Source organism: Garra rufa, chromosome 25 (genome assembly GCF_049309525.1).
Source record: "Garra rufa chromosome 25, GarRuf1.0, whole genome shotgun sequence".
Lineage (NCBI taxonomy): Eukaryota > Metazoa > Chordata > Actinopteri > Cypriniformes > Cyprinidae > Garra > Garra rufa.
Window position 1 is genome coordinate 18,083,844 of NC_133385.1, and position 16,817 is coordinate 18,100,660.

The 16,817-nt window shown below is 37.5% G+C and overlaps 2 protein-coding genes across 3 annotated transcripts in view; one reads left to right on the forward strand and one right to left on the reverse strand.

Annotated features, from left to right (window-relative positions):
- LOC141301375 (ovochymase-2) overlaps positions 1-10,559 on the reverse strand; it is a 16,040-nt gene extending 5,481 nt beyond the window's left edge. Inside the window, exons 1-16 of the mRNA XM_073831615.1 lie at positions 10,539-10,559; positions 9,271-9,368; positions 9,006-9,178; positions 8,834-8,929; positions 8,243-8,394; positions 7,869-8,098; positions 7,251-7,343; positions 7,026-7,159; positions 6,786-6,929; positions 6,011-6,141; positions 4,972-5,065; positions 4,043-4,174; positions 2,532-2,685; positions 2,405-2,459; positions 2,054-2,246; positions 1,717-1,850 (exon numbers count right to left, since the gene is read on the reverse strand). Of these exons, the coding sequence (XP_073687716.1) occupies positions 1,717-1,850; positions 2,054-2,246; positions 2,405-2,459; positions 2,532-2,685; positions 4,043-4,174; positions 4,972-5,065; positions 6,011-6,141; positions 6,786-6,929; positions 7,026-7,159; positions 7,251-7,343; positions 7,869-8,098; positions 8,243-8,394; positions 8,834-8,929; positions 9,006-9,178; positions 9,271-9,368; positions 10,539-10,559 (2,034 nt within the window). The remainder of the gene's footprint in view (positions 1-1,716; positions 1,851-2,053; positions 2,247-2,404; positions 2,460-2,531; positions 2,686-4,042; positions 4,175-4,971; positions 5,066-6,010; positions 6,142-6,785; positions 6,930-7,025; positions 7,160-7,250; positions 7,344-7,868; positions 8,099-8,242; positions 8,395-8,833; positions 8,930-9,005; positions 9,179-9,270; positions 9,369-10,538) is intronic.
- A 2,075-nt stretch (positions 10,560-12,634) lies between these two features.
- The window catches only part of far1 (fatty acyl CoA reductase 1), a 34,086-nt gene continuing 29,903 nt past the window's right edge, over positions 12,635-16,817 (forward strand). Inside the window, exon 1 of one of the 2 annotated variants that reach the window (XM_073831532.1) lies at positions 12,635-12,936. The gene's annotated coding sequence lies outside the window, so the exon portion shown is untranslated. The remainder of the gene's footprint in view (positions 12,937-16,817) is intronic. The other variant, XM_073831531.1, reaches the window with a different exon arrangement.

Here is a 16,817-nt window from a genome sequence, read left to right on the forward strand (position 1 = left end):
TAAGTAAATAACAAATTTATGGGTGGGTGCTAATACAGTTGGGGTCAAAAGTTTACATACACTTTGCAGAATCTGCAAAATGTTATTATTTTGCCAAAATAAGAGGGATCATACAAAATGCATGTTTTTTTGTTGTTGTTGTTGTTGTTGTTGTTGTTGTTGTTGTTGTTGTTGTTGTTTTTTGTACTGACCTGAATAAGATATTTCACATATAGTCCACAGGAGAAAATAATAGTTGAATTTATAAAAATTACAAATTCAAAAGTTTACATACACTTGATTCTTAATACTGTGTTGTTACCTGAATGATCCACAGCTGTGTGTGTGTGTGTGTGTGTGTGTGTGTGTGTGTGTGTGTGTGTGTGTGTGTGTGTGTGTGTTTTTTTAGTGATAGCTGTTCATGGGTCCATTGTTTGTCCTGAACAAATTATTTGGTTTTTCAGCATTTTTGAGAATTTGAACAATGTCCAACAATGACTGTATGATTTTGAGATCCATTATTTCACCCTGAGGACAACTGAGGGACTCATATGCAACTATTACAGAAGGTTCAAACGCTTACTGATGCTCCAGTAGAAAACAAAAAATGCATTAAGGGTTAAAAACTTTTTGAATTTGGAAATCAGGGTAGATTTAACTTATTTCATTTTCTGGGAAACATGGATCTTCTGTAGCTTCTAAAGGGCAGTACTAAATAAAATAAATATATTTAGGCAAAATAAGAAAATCTTCATTCTGTTCAAAAGTTTACACCCCTGCCTCTTAATGTTTTTCCTTTTAGAGCATCATTGAGCATTTGAACCTTCTGTAATAGTTGCATATGAGTCCCTCAGTTGTCCTCAGTGTGAAAAGATGGATCTCAAAATCATACAGTCATTGTTGGAAAAGGTTCAAATACACAAAAATGCTGAAAAAACTAAGAATTTTTGGGACCTAAAGGATTTTTCCAACAAATGCGGGCAGTTTAACTGTTCAGGACAAACAAGGGACTCATGAACAACTATCACTAAACAAACAAACAAACAAACAAACAAACAAACAAAAAAACACAGCTGTGGATCATTTAGGCAACAACACAGTATTAAGAATGAAGTGTATGTAAACTTTTGAACGGGGTCATTTTTATAAATTCAGCTACTATTTTCTCTTGTGGACTATATGTAAACGTCTTTTATGTGAAATATCTCATTCAGGTTTGTACTAAATAAAAATAAAAAATAACAATTTTTGTATGATCCCTTTTATTTTGGTAAAATAGTTAAAACTGTATGTGAGGTTTTCACTCTGTGTCCAAATGCTGAGAGATCCAGTCCATGATGGCTGGTACTGAGGAATATATCGCAGGCTTCAAGATTCCACCACAAGGTTTTCCCCAACTCTTTACTCCCATCAGAACAACACCAGATGTGTTTGTTAGACAAACAAGAGGTCCGACGGTCCAGTGAGTCTTAGAGTGAGACAGTATTCCAGAGAATGTCAGAACAATTTGTAAGCTATTATTCACCGAAATTTGCATTTCTCTGTCAAAATGTGCAACACTGACTTCAAACAGATTGCTCGCCTAAACTTAAAGGGATAGTTCACCCAAAAATGAAAATTCTGTCATTGATTACTCATCCTCATGTCGTTCCAAACCCATAAGACCTTCATTCCCCTTCAGAACACAAATTAAGATATTTTTTGATGAAATGTTTAGTGTAGTTTACAGTTCCTCACCATGCAAGATTCTCCTCTGCTCAGTCCAGCACATAGCATAGTAGGTGTCAATCTAATTCTGTGGCGTTGTTCACACACACCCTGTTCCAGCACTGATATTTTTAGCCGTACAGGTCTGCACTGCCCACATCCTGCTAAAAAGAGTGCATAACATTCACCTAAAGCTCCACAGAGAGCAAAAATAAGTTGTTCAACTGTTCAACATTCAAGTTTTGAAAGTTCAACATGAGGTCAGTAGTCGTGAAGGGTTATGTTTGCACACACACACACACACACACACACACACACACATTTTACCCATTTATTTAAATCCACTTAAAGGAAATGGATGACATACGCATTTGGCCGGTCCACACCGGAGCCCAGCAATGGAGGGAGGGAGGGATTTCCTGTCCAGCAGAGGGTAGACAGACAGGCTGCGTACTTTCACTGAAATTTAATCGAGAGCTCAGCTTAAGCAAAGCCACATTGTAGTCGAGAGAGGAAGGGTTGTAATAAGGGTGTACCAGTAGTCCAATCACATCACAGATCTGAGAAAGAGATATGTGTGTTAAAGAAATAGTTCATCCCAAAAATGAAAAACTGTCCCTTTAAGACAGAAAATGAATGAATTTGACCCCAAATCAAAATCTTTAGTTCCTGGAACAACATTCCAAAACAGTTCCTGACCTGTTGATGTCCGTCTCACCTGTTTTTTTGAGCCTTCTGTTGTCACTGATACAAGTCTTAAATGTTGTTCTGCCCTACAAAGAAAAAGTATAAGTTTGAATGTCTTTTTACAAAGGTAATACATTTCTGGCATGTTGGTTTCTCACAGGTTATAGATGCAGTGTGCATCAGTAAGGATCCATTGTGACTGGATGATCACCCCACTACATTCATGGCCTGCACCCAGACCAATGCTCACGTGCCATGACAGTTTCCCATCATCCTCTGCCATCCTAGAGGCATCAGGCATTCCACACGGAGCTGAGAAGTCAGTAGAATATTTGCAGTAAAACCAAATACACTCTTACAATCTTTTCAGAGATAAACGCATTCTCATTTGTGACTCAATACGTGTGTTGCCTTTTTTTTTTTTTTTTAACAAAATTTTTGACTCCAGCTGGATTCCACACATTCTATAGGCCCTCTGAGACAAGGAGCCTCTTTTAGAGCTCAACAAAGTAGTCAATGTGACTGTGGACAACTGAAAGGACAAAAGCAAGTGTGTGCAGCACAAACCAGCCTGCAATTGTGGTAAGATAACTCTGCTGTCATCATCTACTTCCTCCCCCTGATCTTCATACGCTGTCTCTCTGAGATCTATGAGGAAATGCTCTATCAGAATCATTTTTATCAACATTTTACACACGTTAGTGGTTACAAACTTAGTGCTTTCAAAGAAAGATTTAGTATGTTGGGTTATAAGCAGTATTCATTGTGTCTTTGTTGCAGAATGGGTTTTATGTAAAATATTTTTGTGGTGTTCTACTGTTACATACGACTTCTCTTCTAGTTTAATTTAAACATTTTAATTATAAATTATATTACTAACAATCAAGGAAAAGGCTGAATTTAAACATATGTGACCCTAGACCACAAAACCAGGCGTAAGGATCAATTTTTCTAAATTTAGTTTTATACACAGCCTAAAAAGCTGAATAAATAAGCTTTCCATTAATGTATGGTTTGTTGATAGTAAATATTTGACAGAGATACAACTATCTGAAATCTGAGGGTGCAAAAAAATCTAAATATTGAAAAAAATCGCCTTTAAAGTTGTCCAAATGAAGTTCTTAGCAATGCATATTACTAATCAAAGATTAAGTTTTGATATATTTATGGTAGGACATTTACAAAATATCTGGAACATGATCTTTACTTAACATCCTAATGATTTTTGCCATAAAAGAAAAATTGGTAATTTTTACCCATACACTGTATTTTTGGCTAATACTACAAATATACCTGAGCTATTTAAGACTGGTTCTGTGGTCCAGGATCACAGGGTATATATTCAAGAAGTTTTTGTAGAAATCTTGAATTTTATGTTTTATATACACATACATTTACACATAATGTATAATGTATAATATCATAACATAATATCAACTTTTAAGTTTTATAAAGTAACATATATGCAAAATGTGCATATAGACAGCAACATGTTTTAACTTCTGACTTTACTGTTGACCTTTTTGGAGGAAGTATAAATATTTTTAAGCTTACATGTTTATACTGTGGCATACTATTTGGACATGTGAGTGACATGTGGATCAGGTTTGGTTGGGTGAAATTTGAACACCTGGTGTGAGCGTTTTTCTTTGCTCATGTTGACTCTCACCTTTTTCACTGATAGAAGAAAAGGAGGCGTTGAAACCGCGGGCGGAGATGGTGTTGTCTGTGCTAAACTGCAGAAGCATTATGCGGCCGTAGCTGAGAACAGCTGGAGGGACGCTCCTGCCACACATGACCACTTAAAACACAAATATTATAATAGCAGAGCACTTAAAGACTATTTCGAATTGCACTAATATTAGATACAATTTATTTTACCAAACTCACATTTTAACAGTAGTGTATAGTTAAAGGGATAGTTTACCCAAAAATGAAAATTCTGTTGTTATTGCTCACATGCATGTCGTTCCAAACCCGTAAGACCTTCGTTCATCTTTAGAACACAAATTAAGATATTTTTGATTAAATCTGAATGCTTTTTGACCCTGCATAGACAGAAATGTGACTGACACATTCAAGGCCTAGAAAGGTAGTAGGAACATTGTTAAAATAGTCCATGTGACATCAGTTGTTCAACCTTAATTTTATGAAGCTACGAGAGCACAAAAAAGCGAGGAATGCACACACGTGTTGTGATACTGTCGTAAACGTGCATCGAAGACTGACACGGTAGAGAAGAAATTGTTGAAAAAGTTGTAATTTTTGTTTTATTTGCGCACAAAAAGTATTCTAATAGTTTTATAAAATTACTGTTGAATCACTGATTTCACATGGACTATTTTAACAACGTCCTTACTACCTTTTTGGGTCTTGAACGTGTAAGTTGTGTTGCTTTCCAAGCAGGATCAAAAAGCTCTTGGATTTCATCAAAAATATCTTAATTTGTGTTCCGAAGATGAACGAAGGTCTTATGTGTTTGGAACGACATGAGGGTGAGTAATTAATGACAGAATTTTCATTTTTGGGTGAACTATCCCTTTAAAATAAAACTATTCATATAAAGCACTACATTTTAGTCATGTTTTTGTACTTTACCTATTTCATCCTTGCCATCAATGTCTCCAAACACTGTGAGTGAATCATATTTACAGTTGTCTGACTCCTCAAGGTCAAAGTCGTCGAAGTCAAGCTTTAAAGCACATAGTGAAGTTATTCTAGTGTAATGAGCATGTTAGCATACTGTATAGCAAACAGAGTGATCATTTATGCACATAGCATAGCTAAGTTAGGTTAACTGGCACTGTAGATGCCATAACTGTACCATTTAGTCCATAAACCCTCACCCTCATCTGGTTCCAAACCCGTAAGACCTTCGTTCATCTTCAGGAACACAAATTAAGATATTTTTGATGAAATCTGAGAGCTTTCTGACTGGGAAGAGAAGAAATTGTTGAATAAAGTCATTATTTTTGGTTTCTTTTTCAATTCAAGTTTATTTGTATAGCGCTTTTCACAATACAAATCATTGCAAAGCAGCTGTACAAAAAATGTAGGCTACTACAATATATTTAGTAGCTTATTAGTGGTGACTACTGTATGTTAAGTCGATGTACATATGGTATAATATTTTTAAAAAAAGTAATTTTGTAACTTTATAAGATTACAGTTAAACCACTGATGTCACATGGACTATTTTAACAATGTCCTTTCTACCTTTTTGGGTCTTGAACGTGGTAGATACGTTGCTGTCTATGCAGGGTCTGAAAGCTCTTAGATTTCATCAAAAATATATTAATTTGTGTTCCAAATATGAACAAAGGTCTAACAGGTTTGGAACGACATGAGGGTGAGTAATAAAAGACAGAATTTAAATTTTTTGCTGAAGTAACTCTTTAATTTGAAAGAGTTTACATTGCACTACAGGAAACAACCAGCATTACATGACTGCGGTGACGTCATGGCGTCGCTCTTTGGAGTCTAATTGAGTATCACGTTCTCTCTTGCAGTGAAACCGATCAGAGCTTCCAATCTCACTGCATGCATGCATTCATGACCGGACAGACAGGTCGCGACTGGACAGAGGAGACACCAGGCAATGACTGGGCCAACACAAGAGCTAAAGAGTTGTTTTTACCTTGACTATGTGGCCTTCTGGGGCATAGATGACCCAGTGGCAAAGAGTGTTGTTGCCGTAGACTTGCGGGTAGGTGGGGCTCCGCACAGCCCCCTTGGGCTGTAACAGCACCACTGTTCCACATTCAGCCCCTGCACAAACACAAAAGGAGAATCTGGTGGAATAGAGCCCGGCCGATGACGTTGCAGCGCGGTGTCACATTTCTGTCTGGCAAGGGTCATACTGAGGGGAGCAGGGTGGTGATTTGAACCTCGCTCTTACCTTCTCTGAACTTACCAGTGGTAGATGGCCCCCGGCAGACATGTAACTATAGAAACGGTCCCATTGAGATAAGCTCAACACTCTCTAATGAGCCTATCGGTGGTAGTGTGAAAGCTGAATTCTACTGGGGAAAAGTTAGTTTGCTCTCAACCTGACTGGGGAAATGAACACACCTTGCAGAGCAAGTGATGAAACCAACAGATCAGTTGGGCACAACCTGTGCTGCTAAGGAGAGCACAATTAGGGTGGAACGTTTTTTAATAACGGGACTGTATGGATACACAGACATGTAAATGAGGCTATGCACCAAAACAACATCATGAGGCCTGTGCAAACATCCGTGAAATGTATGGTGATCACTACTACAAAGCTGCACAGCTCATTCTGCATTGTCATTGTAGTGTCACCAAACAAGCTTGAGCATTCAAATTTCTGCAAGCATTATTGTGTCACTTTCAAGAAACTGTGTTAGCTTAAAACAACAACAGAAACCAGTTGGACAGATTAAACTCACCAAAACTGTAGTCCTTGTCAACACCACTGAATTGGATGGCAAATCCTGCAGCTGTGCTGCTTACATCAGAAACAAACTGCACTGTAATACTGTGGGAACCACCAATAAGAATTGGAGATGGAGATTGACCACCGCAGAATTGTCCTGGTGAGCAAGGCCACAAGGAGAACTTCACAACCAATTTCAAAAGGTACTGTAGAACAACTACAATGCCATTGGTTCTATTATTGTTTCTCCCACCTATTTGCTTGTCTTCATCCACATACACATTCAGATGATCACTGTGGCACTGTGTGTCATTCTCCAGGTCAAACTCCAGGAACTCCAGCAGAATTTGTTCTCCAGTGGAAACTCGAATGGACCACATACACATCCTACACCAAACAATTTAAAGATAAACTGTTGTGAAAATTTCCGATTTTGTTTTGGGTTGCAAATATCTAAGATGCTTCAGATGTGACTCACTCATTGTTGTTGTAGCTTTGACCTGGGTGAGCTGGATTTCTGATGATGCCTTCACGTCTTGGTACAACTCCATCAGGTACACTACACAGGGACCTGTCCAAACCTGTGTTGAGTTCTATAGGCAAGAAGTCATTATTTAAAGTGACTTGGAGTACACTTACTGTGCTCACAGAGACTTGGGGCTAGGTATCTTGCTCAAAATCCAATCTTTCAGTTACTAAACCCGGTTATTATAGGGATAGTCCACCCAAAAATGAAAATTCTGTCATTAATTACTCACCTTTATGTAGTTCCAAACCCATATGTACCCGCAAGTTCCAAACCCATAACAATTCGCATAGTTTCATAGAAATTATGGTTAAAGCACTGATGTCAAATGGACTATTTTAACAATGTCCTTGCTACCTTTCTGGGCCTTGAATGTGGAAGTACCGTTGCTGTCTATGCAGGGTCAGAAAGCTCTCGGATTTCATTAAAAATGTCTTAATTTGTGTTCAGAAGATGAACGAAGGTCTTAGGGGTTTGGAACAACATGAGGGTGAGTAGGCCTAATTAATAACAGAATTTTCAATTTTGGGAGAACTGTTTAACCACTACCATTCCTAGGATTTTGAAAGCAGGTAAAGAGCTCTAACTCGACAACAATTCCCACCTTTCCTAAGATAAGACTTGATCCATGTCAGGAACATTAAGACATCAGTGAATACTCCTGGTGAGCCTCTTCTGGACGAGGGTTTGATATTGTTGCTGTACCAGCTTCGACCACAACCTTTACCCCATGATGTGACTCCCACAGCCACCCAGTGTCCATTTGCTCTGGGACAGAGAAGTGGACCCCCGGAATCCCCCTAGAGTACAGGACAGATAGGAACTCAAGAGTTTGGACCATCTTTGAAAACTTGATCTTGATTCTCATAGGTGTTAGTAATACTCAGGGTGTTACTTCATAATTCAATGTTAATGTTGGAAGAACATCTTTAGTGTCAACTTACTTGGCAGGCATCTCTGCCACCTCTCTCTGGGCCAGCACACAGGACTGTGAAGGTCTTCTGCCCAGGTTTAAGTGTTTGTAGGACATGTTTGCACTTGCTTTGCTTTACCAGCTCAAGTTGCACCTCCTGAAGAACCGAAGGAAGTGGACCTTCTAAAGAAAGGACAGACCTATTCATTTTCCCAGTAATGGTTTGAGATATTTGAGAACTTACTCTCAAGCATTAAAGCAGGGGTGCCCTCAGTCCTGAAGGGCCAGTGTCCTGCAGAGTTTAGCTCCAACTTGCCTCAACACACCTGCTAGGAAGTTTCTAGTATGCCTAGTAAGAGCTTGATTAGCTGGTTCAGGTGTGTCTATTAGGGGATGAAGCTACACTCTGCAGGACACCAGCCCTCCAGGACCGAGTCTGGGCACACCCATGTTAAAGAGATGAAAAAATGAAAATTCGGTCATTAATTACTCACCCAAATGTCGTAAGACCTGTAAGACCAAATTAAGATGTGTTCCGAAGATGAACAAAGGTCTTACGCGTTTGGAACAACATGAAGGTGAGTAATTAATTAATTTTAGTGTTGTTCAAATTACTTCTTACTCTCAGTAATACGACCCCATCCACCAACAACACACATGGTCTTGGGTGGAAATCTCTCACCAGGGTAAGGCAGGCAAACAGGCTTAATAAAATCACCTGTCAAGAAAATACATTGTGTTACTGTCTAAAAATAATTATCAAACTCTACAGAAAGTTGTGTTGAATGACTTGCCGAAGTGAATGTGTTCTTTGATCTCAAGTAAAGCGATATCATAGCTAATGGGAGAGGAGTGCTGATATTTTTCATGGAACTTGACGGTCTTTACGTGGAAGTTCTGCTCCCCTCTGTCAACTTTTCTTTGATCGAAATCACCTGCTACAGCCTCAATCTTGTGCAAAAAGTCCCTAGGGCAGGCAGTTATATTTAAGAGTAAGTCATTGAAGCGTTGACAGGGTCAAAAGTTATGATTAGCCTTGGTTAAATTTAATGGACCTACAAGGGTACACTTGCAAAGCAATGAGCAGCAGTCAAAAGCCAGCGGTCTGTCAAGATCACTGCAGCACAGAAGTGCGATCCTCTGATTCTAAGAGAAACCTGTGGATGACAGTAGAATTTTATCTACACTTCAATGCCTTTTGAAATGCAAAAACTACAGTATTGCATTCATTTATCATGCAATTTGTAAAGTTGAACAGTTACGTGCCAACCACGGATGGGAACCTCGTCTTGCCTCTGATCCTCCGATTACCCTCAAAGAACGGTCAAGGATGCCTCTTGCCTTAGTAGATCCACACTTTGCATCTTGGTATCAAGTAACAGGACAAAACTTTGTCATTAAACTGTGACTTGTTCCTGTACAGATTAATTAAAGATTTTCTTACCACTAGGAAAAACAGCAAAGGTCATTCCGAGACAACCCAGCAAGCTGAGAAAACTAAGCTTCTTGTAGGATAATTCAGACATTCTGTCTTCTGCTGTTGAAGACTAAGATTAGGGTATTTATAGAAGGGATGGAGGGTGGTCTCTTTGACAAATGGGTACTGTGGTTACTCATTAACTTCACACAGGAAGTGGGCATGTTGAACAGAAGACTGCATGGTGAGTATCTATCGTGTTACCAAAATTAACATTTTTATTTACATTAAGGATCTAATTTCACCATAGAATACGTACTGTAAATATTTTGTGCATGTATTGTCATATTAATCTACAGTTTCCTGTAGGGTACAAGAAGCATCGGCAAAAAATAATAATATTTTACAGCCACTTGTGATTCAGCTGAAAGAGAAAAGCTCCTCTTCTGACAATGATGTTTCCCACAAGGATGAGAATGACCTTTAAATCTAAAGGTTTATTGGAGGCTGCTGGATCTGTCCACACCTATGTTGAGCTCTACAGGCAAGTAGTCATTTTTTAAAGTGACTTGCAGTACACTTACTGTACAGTACACTGACTTGGGGTTAGGTGTCTTGCTCAAGAGCCAACCTTTCAGTTACTAAAGGATTATTAAAGGGTTAGTTTGCCCAAAAATAAAAATTCCGTCATTAATTACTCACCCTTATCTCTTTCCAAACCCGTAAGACCTTTGTTCATCTTCAGAACACAAATTAATTGAATCCAAGAGCTTTCTGACTTTGCATAGATAGCAATGGTACTACCATGTTCCAAGGCCCAAAAAGGTAGTAAGGACAGTCATAAAATAGTCCATGTGACATCAGTGGTTTAACTGTAATGTTGTGAAGCTATGAGCATATTCAACAATACCTTCTCTTCCCTGTCTAGCATGTTACCTAAATGGACTTTTTTACACCTACATAGTTTATTAGTCCAATTTGACCATAGAATACTTAAGTATTTTGTGCATGTGTTTGTCTCATTAATCTACTGTTTCCTGTAGCGTACAAGGAGCATCAGCAAAAGATTTTACAGCCACTTGTGATTCAGCTGAAGGAGAAAAGCTCCTCTATTGACAATGATGTTTCCCTCAAGGACCAGAGTGACCTTTTAATCTAAAGGTTTATTGGAAGTTGTTGGATTTTAGCACTCTCAGACTTTATGCTTGAAATTGTGCACTCACATACAGAATGTAACAAATATACAATTAATAATTCAACAGAATTAAGATATTAGGCAACTTATGTGTTCATATAAAGTTTACATACACAAAATGTTAATTATTTTACCAAAATAAGAACGATCATACAAAATGCATGTTCTTTTTTTTTTAGTACTGACCTGAATAAGATATTTCACATATAATACATTTACATGTAGTCCACAAGAGAAAATAATAGTTGAATTAATAAAAATGACCCTGTTCTAAAGTTTACATAAATTTGATTCTTAATACTGTGTTGTTACCTAAATGATCCAAAGCTGTGTGTGTGTGTTTGTTGCAATGCATTAAGAGTCGGGGGTGAAAACATTTTGAATTTAAGATCAGGGGAACATGCAAGTATCTTCTGTAGTTTCTAAAGGGCAGTACTAAATGAAAAAAAATATATATATATTTAGGCAAAATAAGAAAAATGTACACATCCTCATTCTGTTCAAAAGTTTACACCCCTGTCTCTTTATGCATTGTTTGAACCTTTGTAATAATTGCATATGAGTCCCTCAGTTGTCTTATTTTGTTGTATTTTGCAGATTCATATTGAACTTGCATGCTATAAGTTAAACTACAGGAACTTTATGTTGTTGTTTCCAGTTATGATAACTGACATTGCATCTAGTGCGATTTTTCACATTCCGACACTCAAAACGTACTAGTTGCATTTGACAAAACAACAATGCCAATTCACTCTGCCCTGCCTGTGTCAGAGAATTTACACAAACCAGAGGTCTAGTAAACAGTAGGGAAGCTCTTCTTCATACAAAAGACAATTGTAGCTAGATGACGGTATGAAGCTCACCACAGGCGACACCGAACCAAACAAGTATGGGTGTCCTGTCATAAAATTGTCAACACATTTGTGCTTTTGTCTGCAGAGAACAAAAGCCGAAGGCTGGAGTAATTCTTCTTGCAAAAAGAATATTAGACAAATTGACTTGTCAAGTCTATTCAACCAAGGCCACAAATAACTACAAACAGAAGCTGAGAGAGAGAGAAAGATATAAACTCATACGCTGCGGTGTTTGAACCCAACTGTCAATTGTTCCATGCTAATTTAGTTCTGTAAGTAAAATGTAATGCTCTTTTGTTCTGTTATATCCAACAGAAGTCCCTTGAGCCACGTTGCCACGCAACCACAGTAAACCACAGTACAGCGGTTAAGAGAAGCCAGAAAAACCTGAAATTCTTTGTTTTACACGGATTCCCAGCATAGATTTGCTCTGAACAACCTCTGTACCAGTATTTGCCAGTAACATGATTTGCTCGCAGTATTATGTAAGTTACTCTAGGAAAAAAAGTGAGTCTGAAAGCTTACAATTAAATATTAGCTTACAATGAAATATTATTATAAGATAGATTTCACTGAAAGCCAGTGTAATAGAGTTACACTGGAAGCTGATTCATGTTGTGTTAAGTGACTTGAAAATGGTTCAGACTGACAAAAAAATGACAGGGTTTGTAATGGATAGATCTGAATTGTTTTGGTCATGTTTAGGGAAGTGCAATGCTGTTCTGTTGTACTGTCAGTTGCAGTCTGCAAATAAACTCCACCCTTTAATTCAAGTTGTTTCCAGCCATACTCTTTTTCCACCCATTCCTTTTTTTAAAGAATTAACCTAGTCTATATGCTCTTATCACAGCTTCATGCTATTGGATTTTACAGTGATTTTTGAGGCACTATGGTCCCTTGAGGTATTATGGAAAAAACCCTACAATCCTACTCTGAGGATGAATCTTAATACACTCTGATCTCCTTCCAGAACCTGTCAGACTCTCACTAGCGAATATACACTGAATATTTCTGATGTGATACCATTTTTTTTTCCACACATAGGATTATCACGAAGAAACGTCATTTCTCACTCGTGGTGGGTTGTGACGTCGGTTCTCGCCTGAAAAGCATCATTTGGCAACCCATCGCAGTTCCTCTCCAGCGAAGCTAAGCTACATCTCCACTGCGTTTCCCATCACTGCTGGGTAGAGCACCAGAACCCTTGGATCGCCACGCAAAAAATAGCGCGGGGGAATATACAGTATTAAACGTCTCAGGTAAGCGTTCGGGTGCTTCATTTGTATTCTTTGTTGCCTCGTTTTTCCAACAGCTCAAAATTGAGTTTGCACGTTTTTAGAGAGTGAATGCTAGCTGTTAGCACACTTTCGCATGCGGGGGTTTTTCAGCGCCGGTGTGTAGGAAATCCTCCCTAAAAGACGGCACCGCTGGAAAGTAACGCTTAAGCTGCTTTTAGAGCACAGTATTATCTAGAAACTTCTTTTTGTTCCATTTACAAATTGGTGAGCATTAAGAAAATCTCTTTCGCTTGAGGAACCAGTTGATTTCAAAGAATATGTGGACGTCTGTTGAAACTTATAAGAGTTTTATTGCAGTCTCTAAGCTTTAGTATCAGTGTGCAGTTATTAAATACATATTTATTACACTTCATTGCCCTTTTACTTGTGTGCAATTATGTTATATTCATTGACATTTTCACCATATGCTTTCAATGTTATTATAAGTGAAGTAATAAAACCTTCAATTTGGCTACCAGTGAGGTTCAAATGTTACGTTTTATTTGTTAATAGAACAGGGCGCGTAGCTTCTTACGAAATGTAAAGCATGTGTCATTTTTGGCTCGTGTTCAACTCTTACAGGATTATGATTCGCCCTGGTGACTTGAATCTTGTGACTCAAGAAGATTTATTCAGCTGAATCGTTCATTCAATACTGCGTTGCGCTGTTATATCGGTAGTTGGCGACAAGTGTATTTCGTTTTGTGTGTTTTAAACAGGCTTGAAGCACTTGAACTTGACATTTTGAAATTTCAGACCTGCAAAATCCTCAAAAATAGCTATAATCTTGAAGAGGTACTTGGGAAATGTGCTTGAATTATAGAAAGACATGAAATAAATGTTAAATGTTTGTAATAAGCACATATCTTTTCATGAAAAATTGACAATTCAAAATTCAATCACCTTTTTCGCTTATTTCAGGTAATGTCAGAAAACTAGTGAGCTAAGCAGGTAATACTAACAGTGTTGTGCAAACATGGCTGAAGGGGCAAAAGAGGGATAGATGAACCGAGTCAGTTGAGTCATTTACGCTGGAACTGCTCTGATGTGATTGTGACTCGGATCATTCATTCACGAGCAAAACCAAATAAAATTAAAAGAGCCATTCATTTTTGAATTTCAACGTCACTTGTAATAATTGTTGCAAAATCAGTGGTTCCCCTAGGTTTCCAGTGTTGGGGGGGGGGGGCTTAGGGGTTTGGGTGCCGGTAGCCAACGTTACTTTTTTTTCCCCGGTACTTTACCCTACTTTGTGAGATAACGAAAACATTATTATAGACTTATTCAGTGGAAAAATAAGTCCAAAACTCTCTATTTTAACATTTTGAACAATAGGGCTCTACCAACTTTTGCTTCTTTTTTTTTTTTTAATTCTTGTGTGTATTATTTTTTCTCATAATCAAATTAAAAGTATAAACATTGATTTATTTTTAATCAAATGAAAAATAAACCCTTTTAATTTTTTGGCAAACAAACAGAGGTTTACTGTTAAAATCAATAAATAATAATAATTTAACATTTAAATAATAATTATAGTATTTTTTTCTACAATTAAGTGGTTAATCTTGTTATATTTATTTTTATCATATATATTGTTTCATGTCAATTATTTAAATAGGAATATATAAACAACTACATTATACTGTACAAAAGTAATACAAGACTAATGTTCTGTTACATGTTACTTTTATTTTGACAGGTTGCCTTGAAGTTTCTGTGTGTGTACAGCATGTTATGATGCTAGTTTTCTCAAATGAAACGGTAAAAGTGACACTCACAGCAGCTTTGGATATTGAGTTTATCTGTTCATGCGAGATGCAAATGCCCAAAATTAGCGGGAGCGTCACGTTTGCTTCAGTATATGCGTGTAGTAAAAGCGCGTCTCCACCATTCATATACAGAGGCAAACGGAGCATGCAGGATTCATATTGAAACGGTCTTTTTGCATTTCAGTTTTCACAGACACTAGTCCATATCGCGATTTGAATGAAGTAACAGACCAACTTTTGATTTATTAATCCAAAAATCGACGAATTTACGTGGCATTTCGCGCTATAGTAGATTCGGTTTTTATGAATGGAGTCCGCGATCCCGTCTGTGTTTTCGCAGATGAGACATTGTAAACACGCGATCATGTAAAGACAGAAATGACATGCCTTCGTGTAAATAAGATAAATAACACAAGGCAATTTAGTTTGTTTAATAAATAAAAGAACAATGTATAGCCCTGTTCTATAGGAAAGATAACCTTAATGACTTCTATTGTGATCTGACGCTATATCAAAAATAAAATGAACTTGACATTCAAGGGGGGCGGGGGGTGCCGTTGGGGGGGCGGGGCGCCCCCCTAAGATAATGGTAGGGGAAACACTGAAAATGATTCACTGTTCGTGTATCACGAATCATTTGCTTCAGATTGGAACTTCGCATATTGTGAATCATTTGATTCAGATCGGGACTTCAGAGTGTGTATTGCAAATTATTTGAATTAGATCAGAACTATTTGTGAATCATTTTGGAAATTGAATTATGTGCGATACACAAAGTACCAAATTTCAGTCAAATGATTCTTGATCCAAGATGATGGTTCACAAATAATTATTCAGATCGGGACTTCATAGTATAGATCGCATAACATTTGATTTAGATAGGAATTTTGGAGTGCGCTTGTGAATCTTTTGCTTTAGATTGGAACTTTGGGAACGTAGACTGCAAATCATTTAATCCAGATGGGGACTTTGGTGCAGGTTTGCAAATCATTTGATTTAGGTCGGGACTTGGGTGCGCATATGGTGAATCATTTGATTCAGATCAGGATTTTGCAGTGTGTTTTGCAAATTATTTGATTTAGATCGGAATGATTCATGAATCATTTAATGAATTATATGATTCAAATCAAATAATTAGTATTTGAAGCCTGATTAGAATCAAGTGATTTGCAATATATGAAGTCAAATTATCCGCGCACTGAGTCCTGATCTGAAATGATGGTTCGTATAATTATTCAGATCGGGACTTCAGTGTGGGTTCGCGAATCATTTGATTTAGATCGGGACTTTGCAGATCGCAAAGAGTTAGATTGGGACAGATCAGAGCCTGTATTGTAAATAATTCGATTTAGAACAGGTTTGTGAATCATTTTGTGAATTGAGTCAATCGATTTACTAGCAAAACTAGATCAAATGAAAAGCATGATTTTTTTTTCAAAAGAACATAGTTGATGGGTTAAACTGAGCTTTTCGAAACTCTGAATCAGTTAAACCATTGCATTGCAAAATGATTAACTGTTTCGAAGCGCTCCAATCAAATGGCGTATCGCAAATCAGTTGATTCAGATCGGGACCTAAAATCGTGTAGCAAATCATTTGATTTAGATGGGAACTTCGCGTATCACAAATAATTTCATTCCGATTGGGACTTTGGAGCATGTATTGTGAATCATTTGATTGAAATAGGGTTTATGAAACATTTCGCAAATTGAATGTTTCAAATCAAATGATTTGCGATATGCAAAATTCCGAACTAAGTCAAATGATTTGCGATCCACGCTCCGAGTCCTGATCTGAAATGATGGTTCGCAAATAATTATTCAGATTGGGACTTTCAGAGTCTGGATCACAAAACTTCTGCTTTAGATTGGATATTCAGTGTAGGTTTGTAAATCTTTTCATTTAGATCGGAATTTCGCTCCGATGTGATTGTGACTTAGATCATTTATTTCAAGCAATTTACTTTTGCAAAACCTGATCAAGTTAAAAACTGAGCTTTTCGAAACTCTGATTCAGTTAAACCATTGTGTCACAAAATGATTCACAGTTTTAAAGCACTTCAGTCGAATCGCACATTGTGAATAATTTGATTCA